Source organism: Pipistrellus hanaki (genome assembly GCF_964339955.1).
Source record: "Pipistrellus hanaki genome assembly, chromosome: 3".
Lineage (NCBI taxonomy): Eukaryota > Metazoa > Chordata > Mammalia > Chiroptera > Vespertilionidae > Pipistrellus > Pipistrellus hanaki.
This window is the reverse complement of record NC_140505.1, coordinates 171,934,488-171,951,496: the sequence shown is the minus strand read 5'-3', so window position 1 is coordinate 171,951,496 and position 17,009 is coordinate 171,934,488. Positions and strand designations below refer to the sequence as shown.

General features: G+C 35.4%; 1 protein-coding gene across 3 annotated transcripts in view; it reads left to right on the top strand.

Annotated features, from left to right (window-relative positions):
* NR2C1 (nuclear receptor subfamily 2 group C member 1) overlaps positions 1–17,009 on the top strand; it is a 45,599-nt gene that overhangs the window by 12,095 nt on the left and 16,495 nt on the right. For all 3 annotated transcript variants that reach the window (XM_084878482.1, XM_084878484.1, XM_084878483.1), the window contains exons 3-9: positions 738–968; positions 3,990–4,071; positions 5,956–6,135; positions 8,759–8,906; positions 9,002–9,092; positions 13,427–13,611; positions 14,790–14,955. In XM_084878482.1, coding sequence (XP_084734608.1) covers positions 738–968; positions 3,990–4,071; positions 5,956–6,135; positions 8,759–8,906; positions 9,002–9,092; positions 13,427–13,611; positions 14,790–14,955 — 1,083 coding nt within the window. The remainder of the gene's footprint in view (positions 1–737; positions 969–3,989; positions 4,072–5,955; positions 6,136–8,758; positions 8,907–9,001; positions 9,093–13,426; positions 13,612–14,789; positions 14,956–17,009) is intronic.

Below are 17,009 nucleotides of genomic sequence, written 5' to 3'. Positions count from 1 at the left end.
CATAAAGCTTTATGAGAAAAACTTTTGTTGCTCTATTTTAGGACCCAGTACAAACAGTGCTTTCCAAATAGAATTCACCCAATGTATGCTAGTCTAAATGGAAGGTGAAAGGGAAGGGGAAGGAAGGAATCAATTTAATGAGGTCTGAATGATCTTACTATTGTACCTTTATTTATTTTGCATTTGTTTATTTCTGTAAGATAGGGTTTCATGGAAGTAGAATTGCTAATTTAAAGGCGTGTATGTGTAATATATTGAATATATATGTGATGAACTGGCAGCGGCAATTCTTGGGTGACACACCCTGGAACCAGAGAGGAGGGAGCCTGATTCCAGGGTGCGTCACTCGAGAACTGACCTCTCACAACCCGGGACCCCTGGCAGATATCTGAGAGCCAGTTTCGGCCAGATTCCCCACAGGCCAGGCTGAGGGACCCCACATACTCTGAAGAGCCCTTCAAGCCGTGGTGCCACCCCAGGTGTGGCTGGCCGGGGAGGGACCGAGGGAGGTTGGCTCTAGGGCATGTCTGGTCCATCTTGCCCAGTTCCATCCTGCTGGCCACCCTCTAATTAATTTCCTTTCCATGTGGACAAATCCGTGCACCAGGGCACTAGTATTGAATATATGTGTGATGGGAATGCTTTTCCAGCTTTGTCTGAAGATATGACAAAATTGTGTTCTTTAAGAGAGAGAAAATTGATTTGATTTGATTATTAATTTTACATGATTGTGTTAGGTTGTTACAGAGCAGCAAACTGGCCAAAAAATCCAGATTGTGACAGCACTTGATCATAACACACAAGGCAAGCAGTTCATTCTGACAAATCATGATGTCTCTGCTCCAAGCAAAGTCATTCTGGCCAGGCAAGATTCCACACCTGGGAAAGTTTTTCTCACAACTCCTGACGCAGCAGGTGTCAACCAGTTATTTTTTACAACTCCTGATCTGTCTGCACAACACCTCCAGGTAAATAACCATAGCATGTCTTTGTATCTTACACTTGAAAAGAATTAAAAAGCATGTCATAAGTATGCTCTTAGTTACATACAGTAAGGTCCACTCTGGCAAGTTTGGCAGGAAGGGACTTAATATAGAATATAAAGAGCTCAAAGAATTGTTGGGAGGCTGAAGAAACAGTTTGAGGTCAGGTTTCCAAAAATGACTACTGGAGCACACTTGAGAACTACTTCTAAGAGACCTGCTGCTTCTGCACAGTTAGGAAACTGCCAGATCAGGAGCATCTTTTGTGGCTTCAGTTTCTAGGACCAAGCTGCCTGTGCCTTGAACCAGTAGCATCCATGTTAAGAAGTTGTTATCATAGCTGCTGTCTTTGTCAGTTCGCCTCTTCTGTTGTCATCTACATCGTTGATAAAGAAGCCATTTACTCTATGGTCTCCTTTAATATTCGAACTCAGTAGAGTGTAGATTACATTGTGTTAGTGTTAATTTTTGACAGTTATGTATTAGACTTCAAGAGCCAGTTAGGGTTTTTACACACTGCATGCCTATGGTTATGTAGATATTTTTACTGCTGGTTGTTACAATTGAATACAAATACAATGAGCCATTAAGTTTGCCTCTAGAGAGATTTTGGGTGAGTGCCCACTTAAAATTGGATTCCACCTTTTTTTTAATGAAAAACCGATCAAAGAAAATTCCTTTCAGGATTGAAAAACTCCTAATTCATAAAATAAAAAATCTTGCCAAGGTATCCTGTTGGATTTTATTCTTTCAGATACATCATTTTTAGAAACTGCTGAGGTAGAAAATGGATAGGCATTACTAAAAAAATGTATAACATTATACATACCCTAATTTCTTTATTTTATTAACAAATTTGATTTTTTGAAGTTTTACATTAATAGAAATATTAGCAGTTAATATGCAGAGTTCTCATATAATCTCCAAACACAAGTTTCTCCTGTTTTAACATTTTGCATTAGGTTGACACATTGTTATAATTAATGAATTAATATTGATACATTATTAACTAAAATAGATATTTTTCTTTTCCTGATTTTTACCTAGTATTATTTTTGTCTCAGGCTACCATATTGCATTTAGTTGTCATAGCTCCATAAATTCCTCTTACCTATGACAATTTCTAATACTTTCCTTGTATTTGATTACCTTGACAGTTTTGTGGTGTACTGGTCAGGTAAAGTGTAGGTTACCTCACTCTTGAGACCTTGGCTTATATTTTTCTCATGTTCGATTGGATTGTGGGTTTTGGGAAAAAGGATCACAGAGTTTAAGTGCCATTTTCATTACATTATATCAAGGGTACTTACTATCATCACACCTTAACCTTGATCTCCTGGCTGAAGAAATAAGTGTCAGGTTTTTACTCTTAAAAAAAAAATTGTATTATGAACATGGAAGTAAGATTGGTATTTTGACTACTTCATGGATTATTATTAAGGGCAATGAAAGAAAAACAAATATAGGATGGAATTTCTTGGACCAAGAAGATTTGATTTTTGGTCTGATGACCTAAGATGGCATATGGGCAAGTCCCTTGCCCTCTCAATATCTCTTCTACCCTTAGAAATAAGTAGTAGATAAAATATTAACATCTTTTGCATGCCATTGACCGGAATTGAACCTGGGACCTTTCAGTCCGCAGGCCGACACTCTGTCCACTGAGCCAAACCGGTTTTGGTGAGGTTCTAATAGATGTGAAATTGAGGAAAAGAATGATATTTGTTTTAGATGCTTTCAAAGGACATCTAATAGAATTTTTTTAAAAAGATTTTATTGACTGATTTTCTTGTAATATAAAAATAAATGATAGCACTATAACATAACAAAGGACAGCTATTTTAAGAACTGTTTAAATTTTTTAAAATCAGAATTACTTCAGAAGGCATTCACACCCTTCAGAGAAGAAAAGGAGTCAAAGTAGAGGATTACTTTGTGGGTTGTTTTAAAGCAGGGGAAAGGTGTTTACTCAATGCAATATCACATTTTGGGGATTGAAAGGAATTTGTTCATTTTTCAAAAGATTGAAAGAATATGATGAAAAGATTGAAGGATAAGCCTAAAAGAAGAAACTACTATTTCTTTACCAGCATTAGTTGTACTTGGTGAATTCTTTATATAATCGAAAGAGGCTTAGTAATTTACCTAAGGCTATTCCACCTAGTCCCACTAACTTGCTACCATTTATGTGTCCACGCTCTCAACCACTTCACCTAGCCCAAACTTAAGACGCTCATTAATAAAAAGTTTATTTATACCTTTGTCCTTTACCAATTATATTTTCATAATTATAAAGTTAGTACATCAACAAAATATTTTTCTTTTAAAAAATTGTTGTTTTTTTATGCCATAATAGCATATTTTAGTCCTGTCATTCCAGTGTAAAGGTTCTAAATTTTTATTTATTTTTAAAATATATTTTATTGATTTTTTTACAGAGAGGAAGAGAGAGGGATAGGGAGTTAGAAACATCAATGAGAGAGAAACATCAATCAGCTGCCTCTTGCACACCCCCTGCTGTGGATGTGCCAGCAGCCAAGGTACATGCCCTTGACCGGAATCGAACCCAGGACCTTTCATTCCGCAGGCCAATGCTCTATCCACTGAGCCAAACTGGTTTCGGCAAGGTTCTAAACTTTTTAAAGACAAATGTCATGATAGGATTGATAACTTTGCGATAATTTGACAAGTTCCATATGCATGTTAAATGCTTAATCTGTGAGATGCATTAAAAACTACTTATGTATTCATGTGTTTAACAGCCATTAAGTTTTTATGGACAAATTAAAAAAAGGTATCTTACTGTTGTTGCTTCTTATAACATTGAAATTTTTACATATATGTTAAGAAAATTACAAATAGTTTAATTGATAAATGCATAATAATAGAGTATAAAGTTTCAAAATAACTTAAAAAGGAAGCAAAAAGTAAGATTGAATGTTCTTTTTTTATATGAGAGCAATACTGAATAACAACATTGTTATGTTTTGTTTTTGTTTACTTTAGTTCTTAACAGATAATTCTTCTTCAGACCAAGGACCAAATAAGATTTTTGATCTTTGCGTAGTATGTGGAGACAAAGCATCAGGTAACATTAAAAATAATTTCCTATATGTGTTGTGTTATTAAAATAACTATCACACTACCACGAAAGTAAAAAGAAAAATAAAGGTGCGTGTAGTTTGTGGTTTATATTTTAGCTTATGAAATTTAACTGATTTTTCCCAAGATTTTTATTCATGTAAAGATTTTTCTCTTCAATACAGTTTAATTTGACCTGTCAGTGAAGAAAATTTATATTTCATAGCATTATGAAATGCAGTTACCATTTTTTGTTGTTGTTAATCCTCACCTAAGGATATTTTTCCCATTGATTTTTAGAGAAAGGGGAAGGAAGGGAGGATGGGAGTAGAGAGAGAGAAACATTAATGTGAACCTGTTACTAGTATTCAGGGCTATGTCATTTTAGCTCTGGCTATTGTTACCTCGTTCCAGAAATACAAACCAGTGTTCATTCGAATGCATTTATAAATGCCAGTGTGATATAATTTAAGGGCCTGGTTTGTTTAATTTTCTTTAAACTAGCCCATCACTTAATTACAAAAATCTCCACTAGAGCTTTACTTAGAGTATGTTCAGTTTGTTAATAGATGTTGTGCCAAAGAAGTGGTTTGTAAAATGATAGGCTGATCAGAGCACTACAGATATTTCCAGAGATTTAAAAAATGGAACCCACAGTGGTACATTCACACCAGCTGTAAAAAAAAGAAGGATCTCTTACCCTTTAAGACAGCATGGAGGGACCTGGAGAGTATTTTTTTTTTCTTTTTTTCCAAATATATTTTATTGATTTTACACAGGGAGGAATTGAGAGGGACCGAGAGTTAGAAACGTCGATGAGAGAGATATATCCACCAGATGTCTCCTGCACACCCCCACTGGGGATGTGCCCACAACCAAGGTATGTGCCCTTGACCAGAATCAAACCCGGGACCCCTCAGTCCGCAGACCGACGCTCTATCCACTGAGCCAAACCGGCTTCGGCTGGAGAGTATTATGTTAAGTGAAATTAGCCACTCAGAGAAAGACAAGTATCATACGATCTCACTCATATGTGGAATATGATTAACAAAATAGATCCATAGTCTTAGAAGCATGGAATAGACTGATGAATCTCAGAGGAAAGATAGGGGTACGTAGGAAGAATTTAACCAAAGAACTTATATGCATATATGCATAACCCATGGACACTGACAGTAGTGTTGTGAAGGCCTGGGTAAAGGGGGTCAATGGGGAAAGAATGGAGGACATTTGTAATACTTTCAACAATAAAGATAAATTTAAAAAAAATAAATAAATAAATAAATAAAACCAGCCAAAACAGGTTTGGCTCGGTGGATAGAGCATCGGCCTGCTGACTGAAAGGTCCCAGGTTCAATTCCGGTCAAGGGCCTGTACCTTGGTTGAGGGCACATCCCCAGTAGGGTGTGCAAGAGGCAGCTGATTGATGATTCTCTCCCATCGATGTTTCTAACTCTCTATTCCTCTCTCTTCCTCTCTGTAAAAACTCAAAATATAAATTAATAAATAAATAAATAAATAAATAAATAGAAACAAATTTGGTGGACAAAAAAACTAACTTACAGTGAGGAAGGATTATTACAGTTCAGATACTAACTGATATATCCTTTTTTTGGAGCATAACTTAGATTGAAATATGCAGTATATAATAATTTATGATATCAGAAGTGAAAATAGTTATGTTATAAAATTAAAAACACTGGCATTATTTAATATATCTTATCAAAGAATATGGTTGTTTTCATTTTCTGTTTGAAAACTCCTAAGCATTTTTTTCATGTCATAAACTCAAAAATGTCAGTTTCATCTCAGATATGATGTTTAAAGGGAAGAAATGGGCTTATTTCATTTCTATTCTAAAATATATGACTTCTAAATATTTTGTCTCTAGGGCGTCATTATGGAGCAGTAACTTGTGAAGGCTGCAAAGGATTTTTTAAAAGAAGTATCCGAAAAAATTTAGTTTACTCATGTCGAGGATCTAAGGACTGTATTATCAATAAACACCATCGAAACCGCTGTCAATATTGCAGGTTACAGAGATGTATTGCGTTTGGAATGAAACAAGACTGTATGTATTAGCTTTAAAGGAGAAAATTAAGAACTCAGGCAAACTCTAGAAGTATGTTAAAATTAGCATATTAAAATGTCAATTTTATATGCTTTTTAATTTACCGTTTTCCAACTAAAAGTATAGAAATATATACATGTGTATTTTTAATTCACTCAGCAAATAGTTTTTGATTGCCTATATGCCAGTTGTGTATTTCTAGTTTGAACAAGGTAAAAAAAAAAAACAAAAAAACACATAATTAACTAAGTTTAGTTTTTGGTAGCTATTATTGAGTAAGCTCTAACTATGCCTAATAACTTTCTTATTCTCACAGCAGAATTCTATTCAGTAGGTACTATTGTTACCTATTTTACACTTGAGTGAGCAAATTTAGTAACTTGTTCTAGGTCACAAAACTATTAAGTGGCAAAACTTGGATTTGAATATTGGTAGTTTTCAGTGCATAGGAGGATGCCCAACCATCTGAGCCCCACTGGCCAGGGTTTGACTGAGATTATCCTATCTAATAAAAATATTGGGTCGGCAAATAAGTAATTGCGGATTTTTTAAAGAAAATCAAAGACAATTTTTTCATGGAACTAAATAACTTTATTCTGTAATGTTTTGCCCATTTTGATCAATGACCTTTTGCCATCTTTCAGGCAGCATCATAATCCCACGTTCAAAAAACTTCTGGTTTTTATTAGCAAAAAACTGAATCAGGTACGATTTGACATCATCATCATTATTGAAATTTTTGCCATTCAAGGAGTTTTGTAAAGATCGAAACAAAAAGTAATCAGATGGTGCAAGGTCAGGACTATATGGTGGATGTGGCAAAACATCCCAACCAAGCTCCATTAATTTTTGCCGAGTGACCAAAGATGTGTGTGGCCTTGCATTGTCATGATGGAATACAACACCTTTTCGATTTGTCGATTCGGGCCGCTTTTCTTCAACTGCATTGTTTAATTTCGTTAGTTGTTCAATGTAGACATCAGAATTGATCGTTCGGTTGGGTGGTAAGAGTTCAAAGTAGACAATTCCTTTGTAATCCCACCAAACTGATAACAAAACCTTCTTTTGATGAATATCAGCTTTTGATGTTGTTTGAGTTGGTTCACCTGGCCTGCTCCACGATCTTTTCCGCTTGATATTGTTGTAAACAACCCATTTTTCATCGCCAGTTATCAGTCGTTTTAAAAATGGATAATTTTCATTACGTTTCTTTAGCAAATCGCAGCTGCTAATGCGTTGCGTTAACTGTGATTCTTTCAGTTCGTGAGGAACCCATGTATCGAGTTTTTGAACATAGCCAAGATGTTTTAAGTGATTTTCAATGCATGTATGTGATACATGAAGCTTCTCTGCAATCTCACGTGTTGTACTGTGACAGTCCGAATTGATTATTGCTTTGATTAGGGCGTCATCAACTTCAACTGGACGACCAGAGCGTTTTTCATCTTTGAGTGAAAAATCACCAGAACGAAATTTGGCAAACCAATTTTGACACTGCCGTTCTTTTAAGGCTTCATCACCATAAACAGCACATAACTTTTTATGAGCTTGCGATGCGTTTTTCCCTTTGTGGAAATAAAAAAGCAAAATATGACGAAAATGTTCCTTTTGATTTTCCATTTTTCAACGAACGCCAAATGAAAACTACAAAACAGATCAAAAAACTTTTTTTACTGATTAACAGCTGAATAGCCAACTATCAAATAACAAAATGTGTTTTACATTTGTACTACGTCTGCAAACCTAAAAATTCAACTGAAGCCATATATGTGTGAAACCCGCAATTACTTACTTGCCGACCCAATATAATGTAAATTGACTATCTAACACACAAGATGGCCATCCCATGTGGTCAAAGATGGCTCTCCCATGTGGACACAAGATGGCCGGCAGGGAAGGGCAGTTGGAAGGGACCAAGCCTGTAAGGGAGGGCAGTTGGGAGCAATCAGGCCTCAGGGGAGGGCAGTTAATGGTGACCAGCTGGCAGAGGAGGGCAATTGGGGGGGGTATCAGGCCTGCAGGGGAGAGCAGTTAGGGGTGACCAAGCCTGTAGGGGTGGGCAGTTAGAGGAGACCAGGCTGGTAGGGGAGGGCAGTTAGGTGTCAATCAGGCTGGCAAGGGAGTAGTTAGGGGCTGATCAGGCTGGCAGGAAGGGCCAATTGGGCAGGCAGGCTGGCAGATAAGCAGTTGGGAGCCAGCAGTCCTGGATTGTGAGATGGATGTCCGACTGCCCATTTAGTGGGATTGGGCCTAAACGGGTAGTTGGACATCCCTCGAGGGGTCCCAGATTGGAGAGAGTATAGGGTGGGCTGAGGGACACACACACCTCGTGCACAAATTTCATGCACCGGGCCTCTAGTAAAAAATAAGAATTCATCTACATTTCTACCACATTAGTGACAGAAAGAGAAAAGAATTCATAATGGTCACTTTTACATTAACTATTATAGTTTACTAAAGCAGCTTTGTCAAATATGCAAATAATTTCTAAAGATTGATGGTTGGTTATCTTTGGAGTTCTTTTATAATAACCATGTCTTCAGTTAGCCACATTGCTGACCTAGAATTTACATTATAATTGCCTGTAAATTTTGCCTTGTAACAGTCTACCACATTTTTGTAGCTGTACAGTGTGAAAGGAAACCTATTGAAGTATCAAGAGAAAAATCTTCCAACTGTGCTGCTTCAACAGAAAAAATCTACATCCGAAAAGACCTTCGAAGCCCATTAGCTGCAACTCCAACTTTTGTAACAGATAGTGAAACTGCAAGGTGTAGTAAATACAGCAAACAAAACATTGAGTAGCTGGTCATTAGTTTTTCTTCCCACTGAAACTAAGGCTGAAATTTGTTCTTATTTGTTACAGGTCAGCAGGACTCTTAGACTCAGGAATGTTTGTGAATATTCATTCGTCTGGAATAAAAACTGAGTCCTCAACGCTGATGACACCAGATAAGGTGTGTTTAGTGAAATTAATGTAAAAATTAAACATTTTTAAGCTTTTAAAATGGTTTCCTTTATTTCTATCAATTTAATCAATTGATTTGGTCATAAATATTCCCTATTACAAGTTGCTTTTTAAAAAAATATGTAAATTATCAACTGTCTCCGTAGTGCCAAATAACAAAACTAAAACAATTTAGTTAGGAGTTCAATGTCCTTTATTCAAGGGGAAACAACCCATGCATTGGAGAGAACAGTGTCTCCTCATAAACAGTGGAACATTCTTCCCCAGGAGAGTTTAGGCAAGAGTGAGTTTTACAGAACATTAGAAGCAGCAGCAAGAACACAGCATGATTGGCTGCAAAGTCAGGGATTTCCTCCTAAGGCCTACAGGTTCTGTTTTCCTAGGGTAAGTACAGAGTACAGGCTGGCTTAGTTTAGATTTGTGACATAGGTGTAGCCAGTGTAGCACCCTCCATTTTGTGAATCCCAATACTATAGGAATTTATCAGTAGAAATATTATTCCAGTAGGACAGTTACAGCTTCAATGTGAAAGTGATAAACATTAAAAAGTCTTCCAGATTTTTTCATCCTATCTAATAAAGAGTGAATATGCTAATTGACCCTCACACTGTTGCAAAGATGATGGTGCCCACAGCCAATAGGAGGGAATATGCTAATTGACTGTCCCACCCTCAAAGATGGTGGATCCCACAGCTACAAAGTGGTGGCACTCAGTACCCTCAGCCCTTCTGGATGGAGGCACAAGGCAAGGCCTGGCCTGCCCCACGCACCTGTTTCTGAGTCCCCTTGTCCCCTCAGCCCCCCGGCCACCCAGGGCCAGCCTGAGGAACAGGCAAGCCTTGGATGGTGGCTGCCCAGCAGCCCAGGGGCACCTGAGGCTCAGGTAACCAGAGCTGGCTGAGCCTTGTGCTGCCGGCAGTGGCAGCAGCAGAGGTGTAATGGGGCATCACTTAGTGCTCCTGGGCTGTGAGGGGGCAAGCCAGGCTGAGGGATCCCCCCTCCAGTGCATGATTTTTATGCACCAGGCCTCTAGTACTGAAATAAAAGTCATCATAAATAGGTATTTATAATAAGTGAAAAAAAAATTAGTATTCCTACTCAGCCCTTGTAGCTCAATGGTTGAATGTTGACCCAGGAACCAAGAGGTCTTCAGTTTGATTCATGCCTGGGTTGCGGCTTGATCCCATTAGTGTGGCGTGCAGGAAGCAGCTGATTGATGTTTCTCATCAATGGATGTTTCTTTCTCTACCCCTCTCCTTACCTGTCTCTTAAAAAGATTAATGAAAATATTTTAAAAATTTTAATATTCCTCTTATATTTCACTACAGATTTGATTATGTAGTGCCAAGAGAAATTCCTAAAACACCTGACTCAAATCACCGACTTGAGTTCAGGCACTGGTAGGGTCCCTCAGCCTGGCCTGTAAGGTTCTTCATCCTATTTATGGTCAAATTTGTTATATATCAATTAATACTTTAAGGCACTCTTTAAAAAAAAAAAAAAATTATTGAATTCAGGAAGGGAGAGGTAGAGAAAGATAAAAACATCAATATAAGAAACACTGGCCAAGACCGGTTTGGCTCAGTGGTAGAGCGTCGGTCTGCAGACTGAAAGGTCCCAGGTTCGATTCCGGTCAGGGGCATGTACATTGGTTGCGGGCACATCCCCGGTGGGAGGTGTGCAGGAGGCAGCTGGTTGATGTTTTTCTCTCATTGACTTCTCTAGCTCTCTATCTTTCTTCCTTTCTCTCTGTAAAAAATCAATAAAAATATGTTAGAAAAAGAAAGAAAAAAAAAAAGAGAGAGAGAGAGAGAGAGAGAGAGAGAGAGAGAGAGAGAGAGAGAGAGAGAAACACTGGCTGTCTCCTGCACACCCCCTACTAGGGATTGAGCCTACAACCCAGGCATGTGCCTTGACCCAGAATCAAACCATGACTTCCTTGTTCATAGGTTGACATTCTACCACTGAGCCACACCAGCTAGGGCAAGGCACTCCTAATACTTGTGCTCTTGAGTCTAATTTCAGCTGCCACCTGCTAGCTGCATAACCTTGGGCAAGTTATTTGACCTCTCTGTCTCATTTTACTTTTTTATCTGTAAAATAGGGATAATGAGAGACTCAATTTAACAGATCAGGCTTTAGCATGCTGCTACTAAATGATGAGATTTGGCCTCTTACCATATATATTGGAGTTAGGAGATTTAGCCTTGTCTAAATGATTCAAGGTTACATTACTACTTAGAATTTTATTTGTATATTAACTCCTTTGGGAAAGGAAAAGAACTAAGTTTTGTTGAGAAATGACTATTTGTCCAGATATTGTGCAGTCTATATATCTTTGATTTAATTGTAATACCAACCTTATGTGGTAAGTTTCTGACAAATGGTCCCCAAACTTTCAAGTCACAGACTGAGTGAGGTCTTTCCACAATGCCCAAGAGTGGCGAAAATTAAAATTTTTTATTTACATAGACCTGTTATGAAATGGAAGAGAATATATGTGTTTAAGTTTTAGTTGAAAAATGTTAAATTTTTTATTTTATATATTTTTTTTGTTAATCCCCCTCCGAGAATATTTTTCCATTGATTTTTCGCGAATGTAGAAGAGAGGGAAAGTCAGAGAGAAACATTGATGTGAGGGAAACACACCAACTGGTTGCCTCCTGCACAAGCCCTGACCAGGGCCTGGCCCGGGGAGGAATCTGCAACCAAGGTATGTGTCCCTGACTGTAATTAGAGCATCCACAGGCTGACGCTCTATCTACTGAGCCAAACTGGCTAGGGCAAATCTTTTACTCGTATATAGGAAGGCTACAGCAGAATGGTTAGGAACATGGGTTTTCCCATCAGACCTGGCTTCCCACTCTGCTTCCCCTATCTACTGCTGGAGTGACAGTGGATAATTCTTAACAATAAAGGGATGATGATTCCTATTTCACAGTGTTGTTATTAGGATTAAATAAAATATATAAGTAGTGATGCAAGAACTCAGTAACTGGTGGGTTACTCGGTAAATGGTTCTGGGACCATTCATTCATTTGGGGAGAACTCAAAAATCATTTCATTCTACTTATTCACTAAAATTAATTTCACATGTACTAAAGAATTACCATAATAAATTAATCACAGAAACATGTTTTCTCTTAGGATTAAGGACACTGAAAAAAAAACTATAAAAGAAGAATAAAAAATACCATTAAAGGATCCTGTCAATACATCAGATAAGGCAACTGAAGGTTAGGGTGGAATAATTTGAACATTTAAAAAAAGAATGACTAATGGATTAGAAAACATCAATATATAAAAATAATATGAATTTAAAATGATACTCAAAACTCACTATCACCATTAGAGGTTGCTATGACATTGACTTACTGCTTTACAAATTGAAGAATAAAAGGAAGAAGAATCAAGCACTTAACTGCCTTTGTACAAATTGTATTTCGGGGTAATCAGAGTTAAGGAAAGTTGTTTTTAATAAGCTAATTAATACATAAATATATACAAACATATGCACCAGTAACAAAAATAAAAGCTGAAGGCAAATGGGAAAATAATGTAATGTGTAAAAATAGCCCAGTATCTTAAATATTTAAGATTTTTGGACTGCACATTTCCTGGTATTTAATACACAGTACCTGGTCAAAGTTGGTATCCTAGGAAGTCTGTTCAATAATACTTTTTCATTTTCCCCTTTGTTCACTAATAATTTTATTACATTCTTTTTACTTTCTAATTTATGATTTGGAAATTATAACAATTTCAAAATTTTAAATGGATAATCTAATAGCCTTTTTATTTTTATTTTATCCTCACCAAGGATAAGTTCTTATTGGTTTTAGAGAGAGAGGAAAGGTGAGAGATAGAGGCATTGATGTAAAACATTGATTGATTGCCTCCCATATTGCTGCATCGGGTTTCAAACTCACAACCTAGGTATGTGCTGTGACTGGGAATTGAACCTAAAATCTTTTGGTGTACAGGTTGACTTGCCAACCAATTGAGCCACCTGACCAGGTAATTTAATAGCCTTTTAAGTGACTGTGACATGGATGGATAGGTGAGCCATTAAGTGTCCTTTTTGATTTGAAGTAACTTTTGTATAACATTTTGTTATAAACATAGTAAATGTACCTGATGTTTTTAAACATATATTTTCCTCAAGAAGCTTCTAAGTGCTCACAGCTCTTTGATTTTACTTTTTAAATTTCATCTTAGAGTACTTTTATTTTGGCATTTCATAATCTGTAATTGGATATTTCAGATTTAAAAGTTTATAGATACCTACTTGCAGATTTAAGTTTTCTTTTTCTTTTTTTTAAGGCTGATTCATGTCAAGGAGATTTAAGTACATTGGCCAGTGTGGTTACATCTTTAGCAAATCTTGGAAAAACTAAAGATCTTTTTCAAAATAGTAATAAAATGTCTGTGACTGAAGGATTAAGTAATGGTGATACCTCTTTGTGTGAATTTAATCAAGAAATTCATACCAATGGTGATGTTTCAAGGTAAGGTCTGTTTTGATCTTAAGTGTCCTTTGTTTAAGTGTCTTTTAGTATTTCTTAAGATATTTTTATGTTGAACACTATTTATAGAAGTTTCAAAAAACCGATATTTCTTTAGGTTTAGAAAATGTAAGGCATAGTCAGTTTTAACTAAAAAATTCCATTCTATGTAAAATGTTTTTCAGCAGGTTACATTATAAATAATGAGCAATAAGCGAATATTATTATATGTTAGAAATGTAGTTATAAAATTCAGGAATTTTTTTTCCACTGAAGATGATAATGTGGGTCTGAAATTTCATACTTAGTTTAGTTGTCAGATTTTATCTTCTGTGTATTTAGAGTTAATCATTTATCTTTATTAGAGAGTCATGTTCATTTTCCCCATCAATTTTTAGTGATGAAATATATTTAAAGATTTAGTTAAATCAAATTTTTTAGTTACACTTCAGGAAACTCATCAGAATTATATTTTTCATTCTCTCAATATTAATACTTAGTATGTAGAAACCAGATTTCTTTAGGCTTTTTTCTTCTTTCCATCACCTCAAATATTGAAGAAACTTCACTTAAGAATCTCATTAAGTACTTGGTTGAACAAGAGGTTTCAAGTAAATCTAGAAGGCATCTCATTAGAAAATATGGAGAACTACTTTGAATAATTATTAACATTAGTTAATTATTTGCTATTCGAATCTCAGATTCTTACTGTTTAGATATAGCTATGTAACCACAGTTTTAAAATATTCTCTGAATTATAAAATAAAATTAAAACCTAACTTTATGTTGTGTAGAGCACAGTCAAGTGTAAGTTCTAGCCCTTGTTCTTTCTAAATAACTCCTATATGTAAAATGAATGGGCTGATATCTTGTAACAAATGTATAACTTGTAAAAGCATATTTTTATACCAAAGTATAAAAATTATACCTCCTTAATTCCATAATATTTTTTTAAAGACTAGTTCTCTGATAATACATTAATATATTTTTCATACTTATGAAGTCTTAATTTGTTTCTTTGGAGAGTCATAGATATCACTGAAATAGAGTGTTCAGTGATGCACCAAAGTTTTACTTCCTAAACAGTTTTTAGGCCTAAATCTTAATTCCAGAATTTTATGTAGAATTTTTATTTTATTGTGGAGATGGCCAAGGTCACAGCTTCTGATGTCTCCTTATAGGGCATTTGACACTCTTGCAAAAGCATTGAATCCCGGAGAGAGCACAGCCTGTCAGAGCTCAGTAGAGGGCATGGAAGGAAACGTACACCTAATTGCTGGAGACTCGAGCATAAATTACATCGAAAAAGAGGGGCCACTTCTCAGCGATTCACATGTAGCTTTCAGGGTATTTCCATATATATATATATTTTATAGTTTTTGTGTTGTATTATCCATTTTGATTTTAATCTTCCTTTCAAAAATCAAAGTATATTTGTTGTGCTTTTAAAAGTCAGAAATATCCCTGATAGAATTCAAAACAGCAGCTAAAACATATACATCTGCCTACATAAAATAATGGCTTAATAAATCCTATTTCTAAGACATAGTTATAATATTAATTAATGGGCTTAAGTTTATAAAAGTTAGCTTTTAGAAATTTATACATACGTTGTTTCTTTTTTTTTTAATTAAGCATTGGCAGCCATGATCTGTCAAATGCACTGGTTTGTTCAATGTCTTACTACTATTACTACTTTATAATAGTATAAACCAGTATCTAAGACTCAGATACTCTGCTCTTACCAGAGTAATTGCAGAGAACTCCACTTATTATGTATTACCCTAATTAGCTAGCTCTCAGAATTATTTTAAGAAGGTAAAAATCATTTAACAAATTTTAACTTTGTGTTAACTTTTAACTCTTTAAGGATTTGGAGAAGGTACATTTGTAACTTATTTTCTGCTCCCCTAATATACATAAATTTATGATGGAAACTACAGTTAGAATACTGGGAATAATACATATAAAACATTAGAAAATAACTTTATAATATTTTATTTGTAATACAGATGGTTGACATTCAGCTATAGATATGCTGACCATTGAGACCCTAATTAAGATCCAGCTGTTTTTGACCCTCCATTTTAACCACTTTGTATCTTTGCTCTGCCAGCTAGCTGTGACTGCTGTTAGCAAATTATATGCAGAGTGTTTGGAAGTATGTAGGACATTTAACAATATATATTCGTTCTGGAATACCTGAGTAATTTTGTTCATAACTTGACAATAGAATACACATTTCCATGAATTTTTTATGAAAACATATAGTTATCAAATGTTTTTATGAAAACATATAGTTATCAAAATGATTTCACTGGTAGAAATAAAGATCACAAAATTAATCTAATACTGGCCAAAATTGCATATAATTAAGTTTGTTTATGCAAATTTTAACTACTTGGTAGAAAAAGCCACAGAGAAAACACAGTGATTTAAATAATAATTGCTCTAATTTGATAGTTAATAAAACATCAGTGAAACCAATCTTTATGTAAAATTTTACAAAGATAACATGAAAAAAAAGAGAAAAGTTCTATTTGCATTGTATAAGAAAACTTATTAGGAAGGCTACAAGAGGAGGCGAGGGGAATAATTGTCATCCTTAAACATTGGACTGGGGTGGAGCAAAGCAAAACTGATTTTCCCCATTGCTCTTTCTTATTCTAAGTAAAAGATATTTTATTAGTTTTATTTTTCCTCTTTGGATTTAAATGGGAAGGAAGGGTAAAAGAAGTAGAACCCATTGCAAGGAAAAGGTACTCAAAAATGCTTCTATTGAAAGTAGAAGTAGTTCCCCATTTATATTGTTGATATTGGTCCTCAAAGTTTTTTTTCTTCTTTCAAATATTTGTTTTGGACAGATGAATTAGGTAAATAGAACTTTTTCTTTTTTCCATTCCATCTTTGTTCTACTAAAGTCGGGATATCCTCATAATCAGCACTATAAAGTTTCTTGTTCTCCTATAAAAAGGACAGCTCCTTCTTTCCTTGAATCTTATTTACAGACTGTCAAGTCAGAGTCTCACTTTTTAGTGACTTCCCAGCTACTACCTTCAGGGTTAGTTCTTTCCTTAATGTTTTCTGATCATGAGTTTCAGGACATGCCATCTGTAATAAAAAAATAAATAAAAATGGATTTTTCTCTTGATTGCTGAGCTCGGAATAACATTTTGTTCCTTTCTTGCATTTTTATATACAGTGAGTATAGTTTGCAGCAGGCTTTCACATTCATTCTTTCTTTTGAGCCTCACTACAGTCTATTAAGATGGTTCAGATTTTTATTGTCATTTTTCTGAATAAAAAAAGAGATTTGGAGGTTTTTAGTGTATTGTTAAAAGCAACCCAGACAGTAAGGAGAAATAGTCTAATAATGCTTCTTAAATTTATATTCTGAAGAA